We start from the raw sequence: 27,138 nt of genomic DNA, 5'->3' as shown, positions 1-27,138 counted from the left end.
TAATCCATCTTTGCCCCCACGCATCTCGGCCAGGACATGCTGAACAAATGAACAATTTCGTGAATTAATTTGATGTCTCGGCTGATTCGCTTCACGTTATTCAAAGACGCAGAGATACATCTGTCTGCGGCCATACCACAAAAAACTTTGCATAATGGAGCTGAGTAAATGGCCATGTCCCCCTGAAAAGAAATGGACCAAATTCCACAGATGTCACATGTGCAGGACAAAGGCCCGAAACAAAGGATAAGTGGCAGACGAATGATTAATTTGAACTCAAGCAGCATATTGCTCTGGTGATGATAACGACCATGTTGATGTCGAGTTTATCATTGCCCGAACTTACTTGATCCAAATTGGGCGATATATCTCAAAGACATTAAATTATTTGGTCGTGTTTGTTTAAAAAGTTGGTTATTTTTTTTTAGAAATATACGTTCCCTTAATTTCTCAAATAACAATACCAAGTGTCTTTTTAAAAAAGCACTTACAGAGCATTTCGCACAAAAATTGAATATTGTGCTATTCATAGACAAGAGAACAAACATTGTTTAAAACACTTTTTAATATCATTTTTAAACTGCAAGTACAGGCAAACATACGAATTTATTGCACTTTATTTGCCCAAACTTATTAAACTTTAACTAAAGAACAACGCATATTTGGGGCTCGCAGATGTTCTATAAATATAAAACACACAACTTGTCGAGGAACAATGCCCTTGAATGCTAAACTTTAAGTTGGGTAAATAGTGAGCTCATTCGTCGGGGGAATTGCTCCTGTTGGGGCCATTATCCTGCTGGCTAAAAACTATTTTTAAAGAGTTATTCAAGGAAAAGGGAATTTATGAAATTAGCATAAGTTGAACCCAAACAAAATTCACAATATTGAGTGGCCTACGAGAGGATATGGGTATTTTTAGGTTCACTGAAGTGAACAAACGAAGGCTACTCCAAAAATACCTTTGCAAAGGGATAAGGAAATGAACAAATACCGAGAAATATGGCTGGGTCCGAGAATCATTTATTTTACTTTCATTTCTGCCGCGGGTCCTTTTAGTTTCCCCTTGTCCGACTGTCTGTGTAATCGGCTGTAAGGGCTTAGATAAAACACGAAATGACCACTGAAAGAACGTTGTCGCCAAGAGCATCTACACCCACGCACAATGCATATATGCAAATAACCTCCGGAATCTGAGCTCGATAACCGGAGTTTGGAATTAGACCGACGGCCAAAAGTTTTGCCATGTCAGCATTAAACATATTTGCATATGTTGTGCAGATCATGACACTTAAAGAAAAGCGGTAAATAAGAATGACATATAAATAAAAAATGGTATTTCAATTTCAATTTGTCTGTAATATAGCAAAATGTCTTAACTCAGCGAATAAAAGTGTTTTTTAAATATGTAAATATATTTCATAAATAACCGAAACCAAATGCCTATTAATTTGTGGAAATAAACTGGTTCCTATAAGTATATCAAAGTGGTGTAAAATGCAATAGTAAAAATAAATATCTGACTAGTGAGTTTAAAAATATATACTTAATATTTAAAGCAAATATTTAATAATAATAATTTTAAATATTTAATAAAGGTCATGATTTAATATTAAAAAACTTTTAATATTGTTGAAAATATAAGATATTTCCTATTTAATTTGAATACATTTTATTTAATCTAAATATGGTACCTTTCCAAAATCAATTCCAAAATTAATTAAAAAAAAACTTTGAAAAAAGTTAATATTTTCATATTTAAAATAACTAAAAACAGCAATAGATGCAAATGTACTACGTTTTTTTTTTTACCAGTATAGCAAATCGCTTTACATGACTTTACTATTTTTTGGATGTATAATACAAACATTTCACAGATACACTTTACACATGGTCGACCAGAAACTGGCCGAACCGCACTACCGTGGAGAGGACGTGGATCAGATAGACGAACAGCATGGCCAGGACGGAGGCCTGCAGGACATAATCTGTGTGCGCCAGATAGTCGAATCTCCGCTGGTGGACGACGGTGATCGTGAAGAGGACGATGCTAGCCACGTAGAACAGACTGACCATCGACACATAGCGCAGCATGTAGCGGTTGCCGTTCAGATACACAATCACATATATCGAAACGACAATCACCACACACACCAATGTGACGACTATCATGAAAATGATGCCCGGCAGCACAATCAGCGGCAGATAGATGCCCATCACGTACAGCAGGAGGTTCAGGATCAGAACGATGGCCAGGACGCCGCCTATCCAGGGAAGCGAGACTAACGGCCACTGGTGGCTATTGACGAAGAGCACGATCAGCTCCACGATTACGATGGCCAGGAGGTAGTTGCACGGACACTGGTGGGCCAAATACACAAAGGCCAGGACGAGCAGGCAGCCCAGTGCCAGGAGCAGCCACACCAAGCCGGGCACCGTGGGGTCTATCAAAACGGCGAAGTTCAAGTTGTATATCCGCAGGCTCAGCAGCTGGGCGACCGCAAGGACCGAGAGCATCAAGTGGATCACATAGACCCGGATGAGGTGCCTCATCTTCACGCTCAAGAGGCGTTGGTTGTTCGGCGAGGCCACTGTCGACGGCATCGTGCTCAATACCTCAAGAGACTCTGTCGGATGAGCTCGGGCCGTAGATGGCTTCGCCGGAAGAGGAGGAGGTGGACCAGCAGTTGGATTCGGTGGAGGCGGTTTTTGTGGCGGGCCCGGCGGAACGGTCGGTCTCTGGCCAATTGGCCGGCGTTGACCCGTCGAAGGACGGGTCGGAGGTTTCGGTTTGCTCATCTTCCTCCGCGGGAATGAAACCACCCCCTTCTTGGGAAACCGCTGGGTCCTATGAACATGTATATTACATGTGTATATTTGTGATTAAACAGTCGATGTGTGTACTGTGTGGGATAATTGGAATGTAAATGTCACATTCAAATGTACACCACATTGGATTTGTTTGTTTATTATTACCCAAATATATGTCTATCTTTTAAATAGTTTACTTAAAATGTTTAAGATTAACTAAGGCTACCGATAAAATGATCTGAAATAGTTTAAAATTCATGCAAAAAAAGTTAAGTTTCTATAACCATTTTTTTGCTGTAAAATTTAAGTAAAATGTAAACGCTTAAATCGTATATTAAAGTTTTATTTCTTTACCAAATAATCTAAAACTGTAGTATGCGGCCTTGTTTTTAAACCACAATTTAAGACTTATTTTACTAAGAAATTTTTTATACCCAATAGTTTAAAATTCATGCAAAAAAAGTTAAGTTTCTATAACCATTTTTGTGCTGTAAAATTTAAGTAAAATGTAAACGCTTAAATCGTTATTAAAAACTATTTGCTTTTACCTTTCTTAAGTCATTTTAATTTTAGTTGTTCTCTGAGGGCAGCACCTAGTCCACAGTTGACAACATTTTTTGGACAATTTCTGTGCCATTGTGGAATTTGAATATTAACTGAAGGCAATGTCGTTTCGAGGAACTGCTGTCCAGATATAAAGTACACTGCTGCCGGGCTAAATTCCTCCTCCGTCCGAGTTATGAATATTAAATGGGAATTACGCTGGCCAGCACTCGAGTGCTAATCAATGACACGTGCTGTGTTGTCACCACACTCATTAAGATGACCCACCTGGCACCTGACGTTGTGTTTACATATGTATATAGCTGCCTGCGCTGCGGGCCAACTTTTTGGGCCATTTTGTGGCTGTGGCAGAGGCTTTAACTGAATTTTAATTAGACCATGCCACTGAAAAGCCAGCACGTGCAGAAACAGCGGCAAACACCGCCAAAAGCCAAAGAACAAAGTCAGGAATTAAATAAACATGAGTCGGCGAAAGTCATAGGGGCAAGGGTCTAGGGGAAGGGGAATGGGAATGGAACAATGTATGCATGGTCTCTTTAGAACCAGCGATTGTACCAGAGATTACCTTGCTTTGTTCGAATTTTATCTTATCCCCAATTATCGATTACAATATAGCTAAGTCTCAGCTTACGCAAACGCCAGCTTGAGGACACTTGGCCATATTTGATCATATTTTGTCCCAGATTACTGTCGTAATAAGCCTTGGCATTAAAAGCCCTGCAAATGCCCATCAATCAAAGGCCTGCCACTCGCAACAATAATGAGTTTTAAGAGATTTAAACGGACAGTGACAATAGCCACAAAACCCACAACACGAACGGAATGCCAAATGTGGCTCGGAAATGGCCCTCGAGGAAGTCACATCCTACAATTTAAATGACAATCAGAGTTTATTGATGCTAAAATGAGTTGACCCCGGCTTCCGACTGCACAATAGATTTATTGATGTGAAAGGATTAGCATAAAGTAAATTCTGTGCTAAATATTTATGAAAAATACAAGAGTATTTGGTTTTAAAGCGATCTTAAAGAGAAAGCTACAGCTTTTTAGCATATTTATAATTTAATTATTTTAATAATATATATTAAATAATATTGAATTAGCGAGAAGTTTGTAGTTTCGTTTTAAAGTTGATAAAGACTTATTCCCATTGAAAAGTTTTCAATGAAAACAGATTTTAAAAGCTTATTTATATAAAATAAAAACATCATGCTATTCAGTATTTAATATTATGAAATGACTATAAAAATCTTTTATTTAATCTTACTTGTCATTCTTCATTTTCAAATTAAATTAATTGTTATCAATTTTTTTGTGCGTAGGCCAGCAAAGTACACGGTATTATTGCAAAAGAGCCTTTTTACTTTGAGCCAAAGTTCGTCAATAAAGCTTTCAACAAAATGTAATTAAATTTTAATGTCTTTCATTAGATAATTTGGCCTGGGCGAAATGTCGATAATTAATATACCAATTAAAACGGCCATCTCAGGTTGCCATGACAAAGACTTGAAATTACTAATCCGCTGGCAACAATGTATGTTTATGTATGAATATTTTTGGCAATACTTGACACATTTGAGCATTGACTGAAAGTAAGAATACGCAGTCTAGTCAAGAATTATCAGGAACTATCTAAGAGTTTTATTAATAAAACTAAGCCGCTTTTGGAGCCCAAAAGATGGGCTAGAATGTACTGCCCACCTATTTAGGGGTGTCAGCTTATATCAACCCATTAGGTCGACCTTGAAGGTTAATAATAGGGCTCCCATATCAATTATTCAAGGCAAAAACATTTTTAATGTCATGCGAGCTTGACAGGGGTGTGATAAAAGTTCTTAGTTCGGTTATTTAGTAGAGAAATGGTAAGTTAACATTTACTGCGTTTAATTTCTTATTCTAAAAGTATGCTAGTTCTAAATTTGTCAAATGTTTGATGAGTAGTACGGGAAACGGGCCATTTAAGGTTAGCTAAATATAGAAAATTGAATGCTTAATTTATCCGAAGGAGGTTAAATTTAAAACTCCTTTCGATGCCGTTTATTGTGCAATGGTGAAGCATTGAAAATGCCTTTAATGGCACGTACCCACATCAAAAATCGTACTGTGACTCCCCAACCGTGCGACATGCAATTGAACAAATAAATCAGCGGGCTAATAAATTTTTTGCAACGCCGGCAGTAGCTGCCTGAATCTGAGGGCGAAATCCAGGCTTCAATAAATGCTGCCATAAATGCTGCCAACTGCCGAATGCCGAATGCCGAATGCCGACTGAGCCATTAAGGAAGCCAAGAGAACGGAGCGAAGGACAAAGCCAGATTTCAGGCGACAAGGCAGGGAGTTACACTTGGGTGATTTGCTGTAGCTGTTGCTATTGCCGCCTTTCCAGATTTCCCTGCTTTTCCTTTGCTGGCGCCTGCTGTACCACACGGCGTATACGTGTTGTGCAAAACCATGGGCTTTCCTTCCTCCGCCTGTAGTCCCTCTTTTCCCACTCTGACTGGTAGCTCACACCACGAACAATATGATTAAAGGCCATTTTTACCACCTGTTCAGGCTGTTGATTTTGTATCGAGTATTAATTGCATTTTATTTTTTATGCCGTCACTTGAGAATCATGCATGCAATTAAATTATTTATGCACGAGAGAATGAGCTATTCGAAGGCTTATTTACATTTAACTGAGCGTGTGTGTTTTTTTTATATACACATTAAACAAGAAGAAAATGTCATTCGCAGGGGAAATCCACTTTGTTCACGTACAAATCTGGTTTTCAATTGGTAATTGATAGCACAATGCAAGAGCAACTGTTTTAAGTGGTAATAAATATTTGTAAGAACTTTTCTTTCTGTTTATTCATATAAAAATAAAATACAAAAATTAATATAAATCAGAAAAATACCGTATAGGCTAATTGTTCCTTTACAGCCTCACAGTTTTTAATTTGAAGCCAAAAATCAATAATTGGCAATTAAATCTGCAGGCAATAATGTAATTTTATGTGTTATCAATATGCTTTTAAGCAAGAAGTATGTGGAAATACCCACCTTAAACATTAACAAGCTATTAGCGTTCCTTTGTTTAATTTATGCTCTTCACTACTTCTATAGTAAACTGTTTGATTTATGTGTATTTCAAATGGAATAAAATTAACTTAAATTAACTATTAAAGCAGATTTATATTTACTTTTTTAGTTCCAAAAGTTTCCACATTGACTAGTTTTAATATCTTAAAAGCGATCTTTAACAAAACTCATTCCCCTCTTCATAATTGAAAAATTCTTGGAGTAAATGCGTACTGTGGAATTTTCTTTTCACTTCTCCAGGTTTTTCTTAATTATTTTCCGCAATTTTTCATTTTTTTTTCTGCGAAGCCCATTACACCCAACAAGTGCCAAAGGATTGTCCCTGTTATTTTCCAAGAGAATTCCAAGGCAGGTCTGCATGCAAAACGAGGCGCAAACAATGAAAAAAAATGGTTGTATTAAAAACTGTGAGATCGCAAGCAACGAACAAATTAAAACCATAGATTATGATTCAAGTTGTTTTAGGAAAATGAGTGCTTTATCTCTTCCTCCCTGTTGGTCAAACACTTTTAATGGGCGCATTTCAAGCATAATGTGCCCAGTGGAGCCTTCACAAGTCCTTGAACTTCTGGCCGCTTGCTGACAACATGTCAAACTAAACAATGCCACCAAGATCTGAACTTCACTTTTTCAGTCCCTTTCCTGGTTTCCTTTCCTTTTTCCAGCACTCACTGCCCTTTACAATCCTTTCAAACTTGCTGTGTACGTATTATTTAATTGAAGGAAAACACATTATTTCCGAGGACTAGCAATCAGTTTGTTTGCAGTTTCGTTAAATTATTCAAACCTATTAAAAAAGGGTTTTACAATGAACTTAACTTAAAATGTTTTTTTTAAATATTTCACTATTAACAGTTATTAATTCTGGATAATTCACACAATAGTTGAATACTTTAAGCAAATACGATACTTCTAACATCTTTGCATTTCCTACAAATAAATCCTGAGTTACAGATTTATTTGTAGGAACTTTGCAAAAAGTTGCAAGGATTAAATTCATGAGAATCTACTATAATATCTCTTGATTTACATGGAAAGACCGCTTTTTAATTATTTTTTTTTTAACAAAATAAACTGTTATTATTAAGCTATTCAAATTTTAAAGCGATATACATGAGTGCAGAGCAAGAATAAAGGCAACCAAAATAGAATAGGAACAGCCACATGCCCTTGGCTCCTGAAAGATGTAAGAACAAAGAGGCTTCACTGTACCGCCAACGTTTGCATGAGTGACTTAGATTTACAGCCTGGGGCATTTTTTTTATCCTGTGCAGGAGAGAGGATTTCGTCGTTCTTTTGTTGATTGTTGGTAGGTTCCCACATAAATTTGCCGCAAGATGCTCATAAATTTAGCCTATTCGGCGTTGTGAGTGCCTTACAAATACAAAGTGCAGGATAAAACTCACGTCAACTTAGAAGAATGGGAATAGATATGATTACAACATTCTGGCACCATCTTAACTTGCCTTGCAGCTAGAAAAGATAAAGCTATTGAATTACTCAGAGGAAAGTCTGTTTCGCTGGGTGGTGCATGGAAAACTCAACTAAACTGTTAGCCACCAACTACATATTTAAAGCAAATAAAGTGCCTTGTAAATTCAAATAATTTATTTGAATGAATGGCCAAAGATAAACCTTAGTTCCAAGAACTGTCATTTAAAGACCAGTGAGCTTTTGCCATGTTTCTATACAAATGTTGACCATAATAAAAAGCTTTAGGACTCACGACTCTCTCACAGCTTCGTTTTCCATTCGTCATTTAGTTTTCCGAGCAACGTTAAAGCAGCAACAAATAACCAATTTTGTTATAATTTCATTCATTTGAACTAATACACAAAGTACCTAAAAAAGGAAAATAAAAAAAGGCTTTAAAACGAATGAGATTGGAGTCGTTTCACACAGTTCTATTTTGCGAAATAGTTGTTTAAAAACTTTTTATCACCTTCTGGAAATTGCAACTGAAATGGAGAGCTCGATGCAACAACTGCTAAACCAGTTACCAGGAGTAACTTTCTAATGGACGAACAAAGCCAGAAGTGTAGGTGTAATTGTTCAAACTTTTTAGTCAAGCGGATCCTTACAAAACACATGAGGGGTTAATTGGGAAAACAACGTTGTTATTTGCCAGATTGTTTTAAAAAGATTTGCCCTATTAAGATTAATTACAATTTTGTCGGTCAAACATTACTGGCGTTTTTTATTAACTAGGGTTTTTGGTTTTTTTGGTTTTTTAATGACTTGCAATAGTTTCTAAAAGTATGCAATATACCATAAGCAATTTGTTTTTAAGCCGGAAGTCCAATGTTTTTATTATTTGTATTTCCATTTGTTATTGCAAACTTCTAGGCACTTTTATGAAGTAGTTCTTTCAGACGTTGATCCACTATGATCAGTTTAAATAAATTGCATTTGCGACATCAAAGCGTAAAAATGACATCGCGAGAGGTGAAAGCAAAGGGCATTAAAGACACGGATGGACTTGTTTAAAATACATACGAAAAAGGTAAGATAAATTTGATGTGTTTAAAAATTGGCAAAGGGTCGTTTGTAGAAATACATAATGTAATAGAGATTATTGTACTCATTACATAATACTCTTAAAGGTTCATGGACATCAAAGTTTGATTAACAATGATTCAAAATAAGAGAATGGTTCAAAAAAATATAAGAAGCAAAAGTAGTACGGTTGGATAAAGTTTTTAAATTAATTAGAATAAGTCTAATAGAATAAAAAATAAGGTAATTAAGTTTGAATCCCGGAGATTTGCACTTTGACGTCGAATTCAAAGACATGGAAATGGTTCAAGCCGGTAAATATAAGGTAATTCCAAATAAATGGGCTACATATTTTCGTATTCTTAGCCATACCGCGGAACCCCAGGCTAATGGAATATAGTTTTCTATAGACGCAATTATGACGAACAAGTACAAATGCTTTATGTAATTTTTTGGCTGTGTACCTTAATTGGAAATGAACTTTATTTCAAAGCCTGTCATATGGTTTCCCCATTTTAAAACAGAATTTCACACCACACAGACAACTCGAAGGGTCTACATACACATATTACAAGAAAATACAAACAAATTAAAATATTTATTAAAAAAATATTCAAACAAAACCCAGAAATACGCAGCCATGAAGAGAGTCCATGTGGACAACTACACGCCGAAGTACTACAGTGGGAAGTGGTCGTGGAACGCGGAGAAGGACTGCCTGGAGTTCGAGCCGCACAACGATTTGGAGGATGCCCGGGAGCGGTATATCACGACCAACGGCTACAAGTTCCTGCGCACCATCGACCAGGAGGAGGAGCTGATCTTCCGGCAGGCGTATGTGCGGGACACCAGCACCTACGACTCGGACACGCTGGTGATTAACGATGTCCGCGACCTGGTCCTCTTCCTGATGCCCAGCGAGTTCCTGACCCACCGCTTCGTGGACTTCATGCACCGCCCGGCAGTGCACCGCCTCATCCACGCCCTGATCATCTACTTCGAGTACTTCCTGCGCATGGTGGAGTTCGTACTGGTGCGTCGCGACGAGCTGGCCGACCAGATCCAGAGCGACCAGACCATCGAGATGAAGAAGATCTTCTCGGTGTACCTCAGCCAGTACCGGCTGCTGGTGGCCCGCAACTACAGCGTGATCCTGAAGGGCGAGGGCGACATGGCCCACTACTACCACATGAAGGAGATCGTCAACATTTCGGACACGAGCCGCGACAAGGTCTTCCACGAGCAGTTCCTGGCCGTGATGACCCAGATCGTGTGGATCTGCATGCACCGGCGGGCGTACAACGTCATCGAGATGGAGATGAACCGGCTGTTCCGGTCCGATCACTTCGTGATGACCCGGCCGGAGTATCTCAGCTTCACGCCGGCGGAGCGCAGTCTCCTCTACGGGCCGCACAACAAGATCGTCAACTACCGCACCCAGATCTCGCCGCTTATCCAGGAGCTGGAGCACGTGGCGGAGGAGGACATGCCCATCCTGTGGATCGGGGAGCGCAAGTACCGCGGCACCGACCGCCGCATTGCCGAGATGGAGCTGGAGTACATTGTGCCCGGGCCGCAGCTGCGCATGATCGATGTGGCGCACGGCATCCTCGGACATCCGAAGAAGCTCTACAACACCATCCTCGACCTGGACTGGCCCACCGTGCGCTACTCGAACTTCTCGCAGCAGTACGACCCGTACCACATCATCCGCCAGCCGCACCTGGACATTCCCCGGATCGACGCCATGAAGGTGCGCAAGATGAGCGAGCACTACGAGCACTTCTACAAGGTGTACCGCATCTACGAGCCGCACAGCCTGCAGATCCTGAACAAGTGGCTCAAGCGGGACAAGCTCGTCCAGTTCTATCGCTCCGGCGGACTGCTGCTCACCAACATCGTCTCCCGCTGCGAGAAGGAGCTGGCCGAGAAGGTCCCGCCCACCAAGGTCGACCAGGTCATCGCCAACTACTTCAAGGTCAAGTCCAGGCTGCGCAAGGGAACGCCCTACGAAGCGGACAACATCAGCCTCACGTCCTCGCGCATCGGTGGCTTCAACTCGCCGCGCCAGAAGAAAACCGCCCAGGAGTACTACTTCGAGTGATTCCTCATCTCTTTAAAAATTGCTTTACTGGTATTTTCACTAGCATTGCTTCAAAATTTGAATTCCGTGAATAAAATCATTACGCTGGTTATTTACAATTGGTCTGGTCTCGACTGCGTTTTCAATAATATTATCCAACAAATAAGGTTAAAGTGTTTCGCAAAAAGAGTATTAAAAAAAAAGGTAAAAATGTACAAAAAAGAGAAAAACTCATTTTTTTTCAATTAATTCTTTGATTTGTATTATTATTTTTGTTCCCAATTATGTTATTTGGCATCGTTCTGGCAAATAATTTTTAGTTGTATAAACATCATTGTACCTTGCATATGCGGAGGAATTAACTTATCTTCAAGTTGCTATTTTTCGGAACTTATAAAAAAAATTATCGTACTGTTTCAATATCATTAAAAAACAAAAATAAATACATATACCTAACATACAATACATAGCTTATACATAAGACAAATAAAAACCCGAGTAAGGTGAAAGGTAAGCTTATTTATGTTGTACCTAGGTAAGGTATAAGATACCAAATTTCTAACAAGGTACGTGCCTAGGTACAAGTAACTAGGTACAGCCCAAAACTGCTAGTAACATATCGTTCCCACTGTATATAATGCCTTAAACCAGCTGATCCCGAGATAAGGTTATCGAAGCAAAATCTTCTCAACTCGCCAGCCCTGTGCAGCAGTTGCCCGACAGACACTGTTCAGTTGGGAGCCGCACCTTGCGACCGGAATCATGTCCGAACCGCCATATCGCCACTTCACCCAGATTGGGGATCCTGTGCTGCGCCAAGTGGCCGAGGAAGTTCCCCCGGAGCGCATCGACACCAAGGAGATCGACCAGATTATAGACCGCATGGTGAAGGTGTTACGTCACTACGATTGCGTGGGCGTGGCAGCGCCCCAAATCGGAATACCGTTGCGCATTATCGTAATGGAATTCCGGGAGGGCAAGAAAGAGCAATTTAAGCCGGAAATCTACAAGGCGCGCAAAATGTCCACAATGCCTTTGGCGGTAAGTTTTCCTTGATCGGATAAAAAATGCAAATAGCATAATTATTTACGTATTATCCGTTTGGGAAACAAAACCTAGTACGACTTGTCTACTTTTCTATCCGAGTGAACCGTATTTTATTTATAAAGAGTTACAAGATCCCGTGATTTTCACATCGTAAATCATATGCTTACAGGTCTTTGTAAATCCCGAGCTGGAGATAATCAGCAGCCAGGTGAACACACATCCCGAGGGCTGTATGAGTGTGCGGGGCTATTCCGCTGAGGTGCAGCGGTACGATAAGGTTCGCATCCGAGGGATCGGCAAGCTGGACACCCCGTCCGAAATGGAATTGGAGGGCTGGAGTGCACGGATCGCCCAGCACGAGGTGGATCACCTGAATGGAACCATCTACGTGGACCGCATGGATGTCTCCAGCTTCAAGTGTGTCAGCTGGGAGCAGGTCAACGCGGCCGAAGGTCGATCGGCCATTTGGTTTCATAAGTGATCATTATTAGAACTACATTGAAACCAGCTAACTTTTTTTTTAAAACTCCTTTTTTCAGTTTTTGTTTTTCCTCTTTTGTATTGTTAATTTGTGATACTTTTAAAACATATGAATAAAATTTTAATTCCTACATTTTAATTGCTTAAAACTAAATAAAAATTACTGAATTGTACAAACTATTTTTTCGAAAATCATGATAACATTAAAATTTTAATAAAATTTACATAATGTTGGGCGCCAATTTCAAAACGCCTTTTAATCGATCTATCGATAGTCACCATAAGTTCCATCTCTAATGGAAGCCGGTCAGCTGGCAAAAAAAGAGGTTAAACAACAACGGATTAAACAAAATGCTGCTAAAGCCAAGGATTAAACTCTGCCAAACTATTCTGAGACACTGGCGGTGCCTGGGAACAAGTCCTCCAGCGAGTCAGTCCCTCAGGAAGTGGTATCAACAACTGTGGACCACGGAGCGCACCAACCTGCCGCCTTATAACCACTTCACCCAGATTGGAGACCCCATTCTGAGGCAACAGGCGGCTCTGGTGCCCACGGAACACATTGAAAGCCCCGAGATCGAGGCCATAGTCGAGCAGATGGTCAAGGTGCTGAGGAAATTCGACTGCGTGGGCATTGCGGCGCCCCAGATTGGAGTTTCCCTCAGGATCATTGCCATGGAGTTCAAGGGACGGATCCGAAAGGAGCTTCCCGAGGCGGTCTACCAGGCACGCCAAATGTCCGAGCTGCCACTGACTGTAAGGAGGGGGGGATTTTACCCAACACTTCTGACCCGACCCCTTGGCCTTTCAGATTCTCATCAATCCCGTGCTGACGGTGACCAATCACTCCAAGCTGAAACATCCCGAGGGCTGCATGAGTGTGCGGGGCTACTCAGCCGATGTGGAGCGCTTCGAGGGGGTGAAACTATCGGGTCTTAACCAACATGGAAAAGCCAGCGAACTGGCACTGAGTGGCTGGAATGCCAGGATAGCCCAGCACGAAATGGACCACCTGGAGGGGAAGCTGTACACTGACCACATGGACCGCTCCACCTTTGCCTGCACCTGCTGGGAGGCGGTCAACACAAAGTCCGGACGCGTGGAGATACCCTTTTACAAGTAGTTAAGGATTGGCTTTGTGTGTATGTATATACTGATTGAATGGAAGTCTATATATCGTTTGGCAACTCTTCATCACGGCTGGCCTTCGTCCATTGTTTTGGTGGGTGCACACGTCCGCAGGTTGTGGATGGCCGATCCCAGCGCCGCCTTGGCCTTGAAGTACTCCGGGCTGTCCCACAGATCGCGCTTGTCCATCATGTAGATGAAAAGTTCGTCGTACTCGCGCTTCAGCAGACGATGCGATGCGGCCACCTTCAACTCTAGTACCTCAACTAGCTGAGCTTCGTCCTTCTGATACTCCTCGCTCTGTACGAGAAGGGCGATCAACTGGCGCAGGTCATTCCACTGCTGCTTCAAACTCTTGCTCAGAAAGTTGAGTACAGCGGTGCGCAGAATAAACTGCCGTATGACCGGCTGGGCAATGTTGCGCCGGAACATGTTGAAACACACGACGGAAAAGGTCGCCAGTCACCTCCTTTCCTAGTGCCTGATCAGATATAAGCAAGGGTTTATCTGATATTGACAGGAAAGAGCATGTTATATAGAGATTGGACACTTGGGTGGAAACAACTTCAGTTCCTTTAGCAGGTAAACAATCAACACAACTCAAAGTATAGACCTAACAGCAACACCGACTTCACAGAACAACTGACAAACTAGAAACATTCGAAATGAAGCGCGTTCATGTGGATAACTACGCCCCCAAGTACTTTAGCGGCAAGTGGTCTTGGGATTCGGAGAGGGACTGCCTCCACTTCGAGGCGCACAACGATCTGGAGAACGCCAGGGAGCGGTTTATTACCACCAATGGCTACAAGTTCCTGCGCACCATGGACCAGGAGGAAGAGCTCATCTTTCGGCAGGAATATGTGCGAGCCAAGTCCAACAACAGTGACACGGTGGTGGTCCGGGATATTAGAGATTTGGTGCTCTACCTGATGCCGCACGAGTTTCTGACGTACAAGTTCGTTGATTTCATGCACACGCCGGAGGTTCATTCCTTGATCCACGCCCTGATCATATACTTCGAGTACTATTTGCGCATGGTGGAGTTTGTGCTGATCCGTCGCGACGAACTTTCCGGTCAGTTGGCCCAGGTGCAGAGCGCCCAGACCAACGAGATGAAGCAGACCTTCTCCGTCTACTTGAGCCAGTACCGCATGCTCGTGGCCCGCAACTACTGCCGCATCATCGGGGGCGAGGGCGACATGGCCAGGTTTTACCACATGAAACCGATATCCAACATTTCAGCCACAATCCACGACAAGTACTTCCACGAGCAGTTCCTGGCCGTGTCCATCCAAATCATCTGGATCTGCATGCATCGCCGGGCGTATTTCGTCATCGAAATGGAGATGAATCGTCTGTTCCGCTCGGAGCACTTTGTATCCGCCCATCCCGAGTATCTCAGCTTCACGGCTGCGGAGCGAAGTCTTCTCTACGGCAGGAACAGCAAGAACTACAACTATCGCATCCAGGAATCGCCCCTGATCCAGGAGCTGAAGCTGGTTTCGGATGAGGATCTACCCATTCTGTGGATAGGGGAGCGCAAGTACAGGGGCTCCGACATCCGCATTGCCGAGATGGAGCTGGAGTACTTAGTGCCAGGGTCACAGCTGTCCTTGATTGACGTATCGCACGGCATCCTTGGACATCCGAAGAAGCTCTACAACACTCTTCTCATTCTGGATTGGCCCGCTGTGCGCTACTCGAACTTTTCCGAACAGTATGACCCATACCACATCATCAGGAGACCTCACCTGGTGGTGCCCAAGATGGATGAGCTCAAGATGCGGAAGATGTCGGAGAACTACGAGCACTTCTACCAGATTATTAAAATTTTTGAGCCCTACACTCACCAGCAGGTCTGCAAGTGGGTGAAACGAGACATCAACATCCTGTTCTTCAAGTCCGGCGGTCTGCTCACGAATGTGGTCTCGCGCTGCGAAAAGGAGCTGGCCGGCGAGTCCAAGGGTCCGAGGGTCGATCTGATCATCTCTAACTACTTTAAAATGATGTCCAAGATACGCAAGGAGGACAGAGAGGGGGATATAGACAGCATCACAACGCACGGTGGAAGTATGGCATCGCGCTACAGCTTAAGGGCACCAAGAAAAACATTTTAATTTGATAACTCCATTTCGAAAATTTATATCCATCCAATTGTACCATTTCCATGAACAAGTGAGAACATATTCAAGCAAATCCATAAAGCTTTCCAGGCCTCGCTTGTTTCACCAATAAGTTGCTTATATTATGTTAGTTTAAGATTTAAGTTTTAAGTTCATTGCTAACATAAGTCCTTATTTTATTACATAAGTTCAAATGCCAGATAATTTGTAAAGAATGTAGGTATTCAAGTAAAAAGGTAAAAAGTTCTGACAATCTCCCAATCGAAAACAACGAAAGTTTCCGAAATTTTATTTCGAAAATTAATTATATGTTCGAGTGACAAGTACAAAATATACAATTTTCTTATAGAAAGAAACTACGTTCTTGTATTTTTAGTGGTTTGTCGTAAAAGTTCGTTGAAAATAAAAAAAAACAGAACAGATATTCTTTTTCTACGCCCACCATAGACATCCAAATCTAGATACTCCCAGATTAGTCGACCAGGACTAAAAAAAAAAATGAGTTCATAAGATCACAAGGTCAATATATACATTTATATATGTATATGTATGTCATTAAGAACATTTGAATCCAAAAAAAAAAATATTTTCAATAACAAATTAAGGTGTCTTAAATTCGCGGTTTGGGCGGTGCTATATAGACATTTATTGGTTTCGATTTATGTATGTATTTCTGAAAGATTCTTTGACTTAGGACCGTAGGAAGATTACTTTTATACCCAAAAGCACAGTAAAAGTTGATTTCTAGAAAATAACTATAAAAGATACCACAATCCGTCAAAAATCTGTATTTAGAACTTTTAAAACTTATCTCTATATCAATGTATATACATATAAAAACGAAACATGTTTTATTTTTTTGGAATTTGGATATGGAAATGCTTTTTGAATTGGCGGCAATCTACGCCTTGTCCAGCGAGCAGTCTAAAATAGGCCCTCGATTTGTCCGGTTTCGGTGTTCAGATCAATGTCGTATATGGCCGGGCGTGTGGGAAGACCCGGCATTTTGGTGACCTCGCCGCACATGGCGACCACGAAACCGGCTCCGGCGGAAACGTAAACATCCTCCACGTCCAGGGTGAAGCCCTTGGGCGCGCCCTTGATCTTGGCATCGCCCGTGAAGGAGCCGGATACCTTGGACATGCAAATGGGTAGGTTGCCGAAGCCCTGGTGACCCAAAGTGAAATAAAATTGTGATGATAAAATAAGTTATAGATATCAAAGCATGACTTACCGCCTCCGTCAGTCGCTTGACTTTCTCCTCGGCCGCCGGCGAGAGCAGCACCTTTCCAGCGCCGTACATCGTCGTGGCTATCTTGTTCATCTTGTCCAGCAGCGGAAGCTCCAAATCGTACAGCAGTCGGAACTGGTTGCCCTGTTCGCAGGCCCTGATGACGGCATCGGCCAACTCCACGGCACCGGCTCCTCCGTCCGCCCAGTGGGTGGCCACCACGGCGGCGAAGGCGCCCGCCTCCAGGGCCGCCTTCTTGACCAGCTCATGCTCCGCCGGGGTGTCCGCCGAGTGGGCATTCAGACTCACCACCACGGGCATGCCGAAGGCCTTGCCGTTGGCGATGTGCTGCAGAAGATTGGGCAGGCCCTTCTCCACCAGCTCCAGGTTCTCCTCGGTGTACTGCTTGTTCAAGGGGGCTCCGGGGGTGACGGGTGCGCCGCCTCCGTGCATCTTGATGGCCCTCACGGTGGCCACCAGCACCATGGCGTTGGGCTTACGTCCGGACGTGCGGCACTTGATGTTGCAGAACTTCTCCATGCCAATATCCGAGCCGAATCCCGCCTCCGTGCAGACGAATCCGTCCTTGCCCACCAGCTTCAGACCGATTTCGTCGGCGATGATGGAGTTGCAGCCGTGGGCTATGTTGGCAAAGGGACCAGCGTGCACCAGGACCGGCGTTCCCTCGAGCGACTGCATCAGGTTGGGCTCGAGGGCATCCTTGAGGAGCACGGCCAGGGCGCCAGTTACGCCCAGATCATCGGCGGTCACCGGCTTGCCCCGTCTGTCGAAGGCCACCACCATGTCGGCCAGACGCCGCTTCATGTCCTCCAGGCAGCGGGACAGAGCCAGCACAGCCATGATCTCACTGGCCACCGAGATGGAGAAGCGGGTCTCCCGCGAGATGCCCTTCTCGGTGGGCGACTGCCCAACGGTGATGCTGCGCAGGTAGCGATCGTTGATGTCCACCACACGCTCCCACATGATGGTATCCGGATCGATGTCCAGCCGGGCGAAGGATCCGTACTCCTCTTCGGTCAGCGAATCGGGATCGGTCTTGGTTATGCCCAGTTTCTGGAGGCGACGCAGCTGGATGTTGCTGAACTTGCGCTCCCCCTTGACCTTCGGCACCAACCTCTCGTACAGGGGTTTGTCCTTTTGGGTGTTCTCGTGGAAGATGCGGGTGTCCAGCTGGGCGGCCAGCAAGTTATTGGCCGCAGACACCGCATGGATGTCTCCGGTCAGATGGAGGTTGAACTCCTCCATGGGGATAACCTGGGCGTAGCCCCCGCCAGCCGCTCCTCCCTTGATGCCGAAGGTGGGACCTTGGGAGGGCTGCCTCAAGGCAGCCATGGTGTTCCGCTGCTTGTGGGCTCCCAGGGCCTGGACCAGGCCCATCAGCGTGGTGGTCTTTCCCTCGCCCAGGGGCGTGGGTGTCATGCCGGCCACCACCACATAGTGACCCGCCTCCTTGTCCGCCAGACGCTCCAGGACAGACAGCGAAATCTTGGCCTTCTTGTTGCCATACAGTGACACCTCTCGAGCGTCCAGACCAATCTCCTTGGCCAGCACAGCGATGTCCTTGGGCTTTTGGGCCCGGGCAATCACAATGTCGCTGGGCACGGGACGCAAGGGCTTCAGGGGCAGCGTTTGCAGGGTCCACTCGCTCCTCAACTGGCGCTCCAGGGATCGGACCGCCGAGCGCACGGTGTTCTTCATCAGCATGGCCACCGTCATGGGTCCCACGCCGCCGGGTACGGGTGTCAGATGTCCGGCCACCTGGAGTGCCTCCTCGTAGGCCACGTCCCCAACCAGCCGACTGCCACTGGCCTTGCTGGCGTCTGGAAAGGATTGAGGAGTGTGTCAGTCTTGTATCGGTTTGTACCGATCGGGAGCTCTTCCCTAACTAACTCTCAAGAGCCCGATTTTTGAAAACAAAATCATTTCTTATCTCCGGGGGTCAGGGGTCCCACTAGGGGGTCCAATGCCCTGATAAGCGATTGAGGGGAAATCAGTAAACAAGTGGAAAAGTTTGGTCTGCCGTTGCATGGGTGGGAAATGTTTCGAAAACTGTTTTTCAAACACAAAATATGGAAAACTTTTTTTTTAAAACAACATCAAATAAATGAACGAATATACTTACAATAGAGCCCTAATAAAATGTACTATACATAAAAACTTTTTACAAATATATCCCAAAAATAATTAATGTGGTAACTAATGCAATTTCAATACGCCTCACAACTTTTCTTCAACAAATATTCTGAAACTTGAAAACAATTGTCAGATAGATAGTTTTAAACATTTCTTCCTTAATTTTTTTTTTTTTTTTTTTTTTTGTTTTTTTAGGAAATAAATATTTGTATTTCTCAATATACATATATTTAAATTTACTTTAACATTCGTAGAGTGTAACAGGTCCCTAAAAAACTGGGCAATGTGTATGTGTCTTGTAAGAGTCTCCCATTTATGTCCAAGTACCCAATTGTTCGATGAAAACAGCCTTTTTCTAATCATTATTTTGGATAGTGTCAAGGCGATCTATAAAGTATTTCTTCACTCACCTGGCTTCACATTGATGCCGCAATCGATGACCACAGCTCCCGGTTTTATCCACGAACCCTTGACCATTTCGGCCACTCCGATGCCAACCACCAGGATGTCGGCACTGCGGGTGATCTCCTCCAGGTTGCGGGTCTTCGAGTGGCACACCGTGACCGTGGCATTGGCCCACTTGAGCAGTTCGGCAGCGGGAGTGCCAACGATCTTGCTGCGACCCAGGACCACAGCCCTCGCCCCGGCGATCTCCACTCCGGAGCGGCGGATGAGCTCCAGGCAGCCCCAGGGGGTGCAGGGCAGGAACCCTCCATGGTCACCGATGGCCAGGCGACCCTCGTTCACCGTGTGCAGGCCATCGACATCCTTTTCCGGAGAAACTGCGTCCGTGATGCGATGCGAATCGATGCGACTATCGCTATCCAGGGGCATTTGCACTATGATGCCATGTACCCGCGGATCCTCATTCAGGTCGTTGATCTGGAATTATATAAGGGTTAGTATTTATTAAAAACAGAAACATTAACATTGCTGATCGAACTATTAATTTAGCACTACAAGATTCTACACAGGAATCATAATCGTTTAAGAACTAAATTAAAGTTATATTTAAATACAAAATAAATTGGTTATTATTTAAAATGCTTCTTTTAATTACAATTTGATTTCATTATTATTAAAAATTATATATTTTATGTTTTTAAAGAAAATATTTAAGGCTTTAATTTTATTTTTCTGTCAAGCGAACACTTTATTGCATAACTTCCTTGAATTGAGTACTCACCTTATCGAGCAGTTCCACCTCGGTGATGGATCGTGGCAGCTGGACGTGGGCGGCATCGATGCCGATCTCGGTGGCTGCCTTGATCTTCATGCGAATGTAGACGTTGGAGTCCTCGCGTCCGCCCACCTGAACGATCCTCAGGCCGGGCACAAAGTTCGCCAACTGCTTGCCCATACCAGCCACCTCGTTACGCAGCTCCTCGCGAATGGATCTGTCACGGGTTAAAGGATAGGGTAAAGCAGGGACTTGGGATCTGCTAGTTCTTGCCACTCACTTGGCCACCGCCGTGCCCGATATGATCTTCGCCTCGCTCATCTTGACCGCCGGCTCTGCGCTCCGCTCTTCGCTGAAAAAACGTAAGCCCGTAAAATACTTTAGTCCGGAAGACCGAAAATTTCGCCTCACTAGCCACGCCAACTCGGCTCGCGCAATGCAACTGAACGGAGCGTTCCATGGGTGCCCCTATCTATAGCCTACAAAGGTGCTCTGCCGCGCCCCTCTCCACTTCGTAATCCCGCTCCCTTATCAGGCGCCTTACAGATTATCGGTTTCGGGTTTCTCGCGGGTCACATCTTGCGATTGGCAACCGTGAACAACACCGGCTGACGTGCGCCAGTGGCTTTAAGAGCCACAACATGACCCATCTCCGAGAGAAAAACAACCGCAGAGTGGGAATGGTAAACAAATACCATGGATACCATCGTGAAAAATGGGTAGCAAAACATATTTCCATATCAAATCCGTATGTTACTGATATGAAGCACTTGAAAGTAGTACTCGAAATTTTAATGAGACTAATAAATAAATGGACTATTGACCATATGGTAGGTAGTAAATCTTATACAACTACTTCTATAGGATAATTTGGTAAATCTAGAAAATTGTTTTTATCAAAAGCTAAGTGAAACATTAGAAAGCTAAGGTAAATCGGTCCCACTGTTCCAAACTACTTATCTACCTAACAATTAACAGCAATTTCCTAATCTAACTAAACAAAAAAATGCCCAAGGCCCAAATCATTCTGCACGAGAACCACAAATAACTCCGGTAAATAGATAAACCAGTCCTTATCAGCGGGTGCCAATTGGTTGGGCAGATAAGCAGAGCAATCCACACACACAGAGAGATAGAGAAAAAAATAGATCGCGAGGGTGAGAATTCTGGACTAGACCGAGGGAAGTTTTATTGACATGCGTTTAGTTTGTTTTGACGGCTGCTCTCAGCTTGGCGGATCGACTGCGTGTGTTTCTGGCCACTTCCTCGGCATCCGGCACGATGACATGGCGATGGAGTTGCCTCCAATTTTTCTTTGTGAGCGATTCCAGCATCTCCGGTTCGTCGATGGCATAGTGGCTGGAATACTTGAGGGGCAAGGCATTGGCGGCTCCGGCCAACACGTTTCCGTTGATGTGGCGCTTCACGATGGTATCCTCCAGCGAGTGGAAGGTGATGGTGACCAAGCGGCCATCCACACGGAGGATTTCGTTGGCCAAAACCATGCCGTAGTTGATCTCGTTCAGCTCGTTGTTCACAAAGATGCGGATGGCTTGAAAGGTTTTCGTGGCCGAGTGGGCGGGTCTTCGTAGCTTATCCCTTCTGGCTCCGCCGTCCATGATATTTTCTACTATGTCCGCCAACTGCCTGGTGGTCTCAATTCTCAAGAGAGCCTTTCGTGCGTCTATCAGGCCTCTGGCAATCTTCTTGGCAGCTTTCTCTTCGCCATAGAACCGTAGGATCTTCACCAGATCCCCCTCTTCGATGTGGGTGAGCACCTCGGCGGCGGTAACGCCTCCGCTGTGGCCCCCATCCATGCGCATGTCCAGTGGTCCGTCCTTGGAAATGGAGAAGCCTCTGACCGCCTCATCGAACTGCATGGAACTGCAGCCAAAATCGAAGAGGATCCCATCCACCGAATGCTTGGCCAGGCCATGTTCCTTGAATATTTTTGGTATGTCGGAGAATTTTCCCAGAAGGGGAATCAGACGTCCTTTGTACTCCTTCGATTCGCTCATGTCGCGAGCCAGCTGGTGTGCTATGGGATCTCGATCTAAGGCAAAGACCTTCGCCTCGGGACACTTCTCCAGAAGACGACGCGTGTGGCCACCAGCTCCGAAGGTCATGTCGAAATAGGTGCCCCCGGGAACAGGTTGCAGGTAATCAATAGCAGTATCGCAGAGCACAGGAACGTGTGGAGGAGATGCAGCCGTCTTCGCTTCCATCGAGCTGCGCCTCAAGCAGTCCAGTATCAGTCTAGTGGGGATTAGGAGTCGCTTCATCATGTTGCTAATTCTTTTTGGAGCCTTCTCCCTCGTTAAGATATTGCAGAAACTCGGAGCTCAACACTTGGCTACACTGGGCCGCCGTTAACCCGGTGGCCGTGGATTCAAACGTGCGCGGATACTTCTTGGCGTAGACGTTGTTGGAGAGCCTCTCCAGAGCATCTAACTGGCGACCCAGCTGCTTGTCCGTGGCTCCGTCCTCAAGGCTGGTGAGCTTGGTCAACTGCTTGCGGATTTGCTCGCCGAGATCCCTTGTTTTTGGGTTAAAGGAGAGAAAGTTTAGTGGCAGTTGCAACTAATGGGTGTGTGTGTGTTTTCAGTGGTGGATGTTCGTTCCATGCGGCGCAGCTGGGTCGGAGGTTCGTTCACTTTTCCGAAAGTTGTGAGTTTGGTTTGGAAAACCACTTGGATGGTGGTGTAATTGAAAACCATATAGAGAGAAAACTAACAGGCGAGCAAAACCAACCGTAAAACCTTCATAGCAAGAAAAAGATGTCAAAGCTTTTAATGCAAAGATTTTAGCTTAGCAGTCTTTATGTCTATCTTAGAAAATTTTATTGCATTTAATCTAAACCCTATTTATCAAAAAATCTGCACCCTAATTGCAAATAAAAATTTTGCAAATAATAAGATATTATAGAAGAAAAACCTAAACTGTACTATAATTTTCATAAAAATCATCGGGTAAAAATCTTAAAGTGTGCTTTAATAAGCCAATAATTATTAACAGATCATTATAAGCACGCTTTTATTCTAACCAACAACCTGTTGAATGCCAATTGAAAAATCAAATGGAAATTCACAAACTTACATATCGAGCTTTTCGCCCAAAATAAATTTCTCCGGCTCTAACTGATAGGTGAATTTAGGAGCCATGTTTATCACGAGATCAATTAAGTTAAGAAGATGTCTGAACGTTCGGAAAACTGGTAAGACAATAAAAGCCTTGTAGAGCCAGCCCAGTGGATCAAATACCTGTAACTCAAGATCCACAAGTTACTGGCCAGAACCAGCAAAATGCAACACGATCCACAGTGTCTTGGGTCAGCTGGTGGAATCTAAATTTCTTGGCGCGCCGGCTGATAAAAACCTTAGCAAACTGTGAAATTCCTCCCACATTTGCATGTTGCAAAACTGATCTGATAAATTATAAGTAACAACACTAATTGCAAGGCATTGGGGATGCATATTTACTCAAATAATAAGTCTTGTCAATATTTGTTAGATAATCAAAAGTGATTGCGCCGCCAGAACGAACATTTATGTTATTTATTTTTGCTGATTATGCTCACCTGCCAACTTTTGTTTTGTCCGCTGGCCACTTTTCAAGTACTTTCAGGAATCGCTGGTACTGCGCCGACATAATTGTTTAAATCTTAAAATTAAAATTAAACCAGCTGCAAGCGCAACAAAAACACACGTTCTTAGAGCTGGGATATTTATTCGATACTATCGACTGTTTCCACTAACGGTATTCCGATTAAAATGTTGAACCATTAAATTTTATTCAGCTTTTGCCAGCTATTTTATAGAAATTTTTAAAGATTTTATATACTTATTCATAGCCTTTAAATAGTAATAAGTGAGTCTAAAAATGTTACGGTAATTTAACATTTCTGGCCAATAAAAGGAGCGAACAACTTTATTTGACTGAATAAATCAAAGTGCACATTCTAAGTTTATTTTTGCATATACGTATGGGTCAGATCGCGTTAATAAGTTCAATTTAATTAAATCATTAAAATTAATATATCTGTTAATCGGTTAAATGGGTTGAGTCTGTGCTAAATGTTAGTGGAGTTCATATCGACTGGTTTGCTGGTATTTTTCAGTCCCATTTTTCTGGCGTAGGCGCTTGCCTGGATTAATCACACTTGCGATCTGCGGTCACACTGCAACTTGCGAACGAACAAAAACCACCGCCCGCATCACCACGCATCGTTATTTGTTTTTGCCTTCGCCGTTTTATCGCTGACAATTAAGCATCAAAACAAAAGGAAAGGCATTCGATTTGAAAAGTCGCGATTCGAAAACTGCCAGGCGATCGAAATCAAAGCGAATTTCATTTGAAGACGCGCGCGAGATGCGGAAAAGCCAAACGCCGCGAGCTTTGTTTATGTGTATCGGAAAATAACACAGGAAAATCCCTCAGATTCTGTGTGCGGATGAGCCAGTGCAAGAGCAATATAAATAATATCGAAAGCAGATTGCTGAATAAATCGCATTCGAGAGGTAAATCAAATTCGGAGTGTGCATTTCGAGTGTGAGTGTGAGTGAATGCGAAGTGACTAAGCGCCGCAAGGAAAGTGGAAAAGCGGAAAGGCGGGGGAGGGCGAAAAGTTGGAAAGGGAAAAATCTAAAGTGCATTCATATTGCGTGCTAATCTCCGCCGTTTTCCGCTGCAGAAACGTGAATATAATTACGGCGAAAGCGGATCAATAAAGTGATTTTTCGTGCAGCCACTCAAGAAAAAAAATAATATAAACCTTGCTTTGGCGTCGCAGCAGAAGGAAAAAGTAAAAAAAAATATATATAAAAAACAAGAACGGCCTGCAATTTGAAAATATAAATAAAACTATCTACACGGTCTCCCCGATTTATTAATATCTTGTTTTTGTCTTCCAATTGGACTCCCGCTGCGCCGCCATCGCTTTTGAAATACTTCTTAACTCTAGGAAGTAAAAGTCGCGTTTCACAGCAACCAAAATTAATTCATAATGTCCATATCGATTATTTAAAGGTTTAACAAAAAGATCGGCAAAATTAATTTCCGTCGCATTAAAATCTTTACATCAAAACTGGATTATAACAGATCCGTTGATATTGGCACTCAGCAGGAAAACAACTCGGGGGTAACCAACAAAATGGTAAAACGGTAAGTTATCATCCATTAATCGTACATGCATTACAGATACGATCGACAGTTATCAGTCAGACCTATCCCCCGATATCGGGCAATGTCGTTAACCCGTTTCGACAGCCCAATTAGCGTATATGTCCATCACAGTCTGTTTTTATTGTTCTACAGGCCGCGCTATATACAGGAAATCTATAAAAAAAAATGGGGTGATCACTGTATAGATTGGCTTTACTGTACAGCAAATATTAATTAAGAATAATAGTTTACAATTATATATTTTTCGTATTTATTCTGTGCATAAAACTTTATACATATATGTATATCTTTTGCGAAAGTTCCCTGTATTTTGTATTTTGAATTGGAGATTTGCGTTGCATTTGCCGCGCCTGTCGGGTCTATTGAACCCTTAACGGCTGATAAACATTCTCACCGCTTCCATATCGTACAAATTATAACGCAATTTATAATTGTTTTCCCTGTGTGCTTTCCGTTTTTGGTTTTTGTTAATCGCTACTACGTCGCACTGCAAGATTGGCGTTTCTATTTGTGTGCGCATTTTGTCACTGCTTCGCTTCTCGGACCCCCCACCTCCAGTTTTTCCCCAAACGGCGGCTCCAACAACAATCAACCCCCAGCTGGGAAAAACACCCCTTCTGGGTGCACCACCATCACCACCGCACCACCGAAATCTTCATGTTTCAGTTTCAGAACTCCAGAACGCAACGCCGCATAAATTTCGTGTGCGTTTTTCCCCAAACAAAAACAAATTGAAAAAAATACAAAAGCAACCAGAAGGCCGTAAGGTTCTATTTCTGAATAGGAGTTTTAGTACCCTTGTATTATTATTAATTTATATTTTTTAGTTTAATTTAAAATACAATCCAACTTTTGTTTGCCAGTAAAGTGTGTATTATTATAGGGTTTGTTTTATTGAGAATTACACATTTCAGACCAATTACTTAAAAAGCTCTTTAATCATTTAATTTTAAAAATGTTGGTTAACCTTGGTTGTTTTCTTTACGTTCGAAAATGCAAATAGTACTTTAAGAATTAGTGAAAAGTTTAGATTGAAAGGTAGTTGTTTTTTTGGTTGTTATCAGTTATTACTTTTAACGGCGTAATCTTAATTTAAATAAAAAGGAATGTCTATAAAGGCAGTCTACTCTTTTTTGTCACCATTTTAAATTCCTTTATTTCTCTATATTTTTGTGCAAATTAAGTTTTCATCGTAGTTGTGGCTTTTGCGTGTCTAATATTCTTCTAAAGATTGCAGTGCGCTTCCAAACTAAGCTCCGCTTTCAAACCACCCTTTCTAGCAGAGGTGAACAAAATTTGTGGTCCACTTAATTCAATTTCTTTGACACCCTTTTTCTATTTACCGATAGCTTATCAAGTCCAACGTGTTTAGAGAATAGCTTTAAATATAAAGCGGTGTTACCAACACGGCGACGAAATGGGGATACCCCTTTTTAGAACTAAAGAACACATAGCCATAACATCATTGAGATGACAGCAAAATAGAAAAGCGGCATTCGGTTTAACGCATGCGCCCTGACGTCACGACTGCACCAGCAACAACAAAAAGCGTAGATAAAAAACAACATAATGT

At 43.0% G+C, this 27,138-nt stretch overlaps 9 protein-coding genes across 11 annotated transcripts in view; 5 read left to right on the top strand and 4 right to left on the bottom strand.

The window, feature by feature from the left end:
* Positions 1-1,833: 1,833 nt before the first annotated feature.
* LOC128263892 (uncharacterized) lies at positions 1,834-2,920 on the bottom strand. Its single transcript, XM_052999173.1, has one exon. The coding sequence runs from the start codon at positions 2,797-2,799 to the stop codon at positions 1,885-1,887; it is 915 nt and encodes a 304-aa protein (XP_052855133.1). The 5' UTR covers positions 2,800-2,920; the 3' UTR covers positions 1,834-1,884.
* A 6,549-nt stretch (positions 2,921-9,469) lies between these two features.
* Positions 9,470-11,157, top strand: LOC128263875 (protein phosphatase 1 regulatory subunit 36). Its single transcript, XM_052999148.1, has one exon. The coding sequence runs from the start codon at positions 9,596-9,598 to the stop codon at positions 11,057-11,059; it is 1,464 nt and encodes a 487-aa protein (XP_052855108.1). The 5' UTR covers positions 9,470-9,595; the 3' UTR covers positions 11,060-11,157.
* A 577-nt stretch (positions 11,158-11,734) lies between these two features.
* LOC128263907 (peptide deformylase, mitochondrial) lies at positions 11,735-12,654 on the top strand. Its single transcript, XM_052999189.1, has 2 exons — positions 11,735-12,079; positions 12,255-12,654. The coding sequence occupies exons 1-2, from the start codon at positions 11,801-11,803 to the stop codon at positions 12,564-12,566; spliced, it is 591 nt and encodes a 196-aa protein (XP_052855149.1). The 5' UTR covers positions 11,735-11,800; the 3' UTR covers positions 12,567-12,654.
* Positions 12,655-12,864: 210 nt separating this feature from the next.
* On the top strand, positions 12,865-13,759 carry LOC128263899 (peptide deformylase, mitochondrial). The gene is made up of 2 exons (XM_052999179.1): positions 12,865-13,321; positions 13,377-13,759. Exons 1-2 carry the CDS (start codon positions 12,917-12,919, stop codon positions 13,686-13,688), a joined length of 717 nt encoding a protein of 238 aa, XP_052855139.1. The 5' UTR covers positions 12,865-12,916; the 3' UTR covers positions 13,689-13,759.
* LOC128263922 (uncharacterized) lies at positions 13,696-14,131 on the bottom strand. The gene has a single exon (XM_052999200.1). It carries the CDS (start codon positions 14,123-14,125, stop codon positions 13,760-13,762), a length of 366 nt encoding a protein of 121 aa, XP_052855160.1. The 5' UTR covers positions 14,126-14,131; the 3' UTR covers positions 13,696-13,759.
* Positions 13,901-16,442, top strand: LOC128263880 (uncharacterized). The gene is made up of 2 exons (XM_052999152.1): positions 13,901-14,275; positions 14,331-16,442. The coding sequence occupies exon 2, from the start codon at positions 14,359-14,361 to the stop codon at positions 15,811-15,813; it is 1,455 nt and encodes a 484-aa protein (XP_052855112.1). The 5' UTR covers positions 13,901-14,275; positions 14,331-14,358; the 3' UTR covers positions 15,814-16,442.
* Positions 16,443-16,591: 149 nt separating this feature from the next.
* Positions 16,592-24,104, bottom strand: LOC128263828 (C-1-tetrahydrofolate synthase, cytoplasmic). Of its 3 annotated transcripts, none has more exons than XM_052999102.1 (6): positions 23,962-24,104; positions 20,665-20,736; positions 20,391-20,601; positions 19,615-20,086; positions 17,054-18,891; positions 16,592-16,986 (listed from the first exon to the last, which is right to left on the bottom strand). In XM_052999102.1, exons 1-6 carry the CDS (start codon positions 24,030-24,032, stop codon positions 16,744-16,746), a joined length of 2,907 nt encoding a protein of 968 aa, XP_052855062.1. In that variant the 5' UTR covers positions 24,033-24,104; the 3' UTR covers positions 16,592-16,743. The 3 variants fall into 3 exon arrangements, with proteins under 3 accessions (XP_052855062.1, XP_052855069.1, XP_052855070.1); XM_052999109.1 differs by lacking the exon at positions 23,962-24,104 and adding an exon at positions 23,481-23,623; XM_052999110.1 differs by lacking the exons at positions 16,592-16,986; positions 17,054-18,891; positions 19,615-20,086; positions 20,391-20,601; positions 20,665-20,736 and adding an exon at positions 22,674-22,920.
* Positions 21,549-22,669, bottom strand: LOC128263886 (probable methyltransferase-like protein 15 homolog). The gene has a single exon (XM_052999164.1). It carries the CDS (start codon positions 22,667-22,669, stop codon positions 21,587-21,589), a length of 1,083 nt encoding a protein of 360 aa, XP_052855124.1. The 3' UTR covers positions 21,549-21,586.
* A 1,306-nt stretch (positions 24,105-25,410) lies between the features above and the next one.
* Positions 25,411-27,138, top strand: part of LOC128263882 (protein pellino) — a 30,404-nt gene continuing 28,676 nt past the window's right edge. The window contains exon 1 of the mRNA XM_052999153.1: positions 25,411-25,544. Within this exon, the coding sequence (XP_052855113.1) occupies positions 25,534-25,544 (11 nt within the window). The 5' untranslated portion in view covers positions 25,411-25,533. The remainder of the gene's footprint in view (positions 25,545-27,138) is intronic.

This window comes from Drosophila gunungcola, chromosome 3R (assembly GCF_025200985.1).
Source record: "Drosophila gunungcola strain Sukarami chromosome 3R, Dgunungcola_SK_2, whole genome shotgun sequence".
NCBI classification, from domain to species: domain Eukaryota; kingdom Metazoa; phylum Arthropoda; class Insecta; order Diptera; family Drosophilidae; genus Drosophila; species Drosophila gunungcola.
The sequence above is the reverse complement of the archived record's forward strand: the minus strand, read 5'-3'. Positions and strand labels throughout refer to the sequence as shown.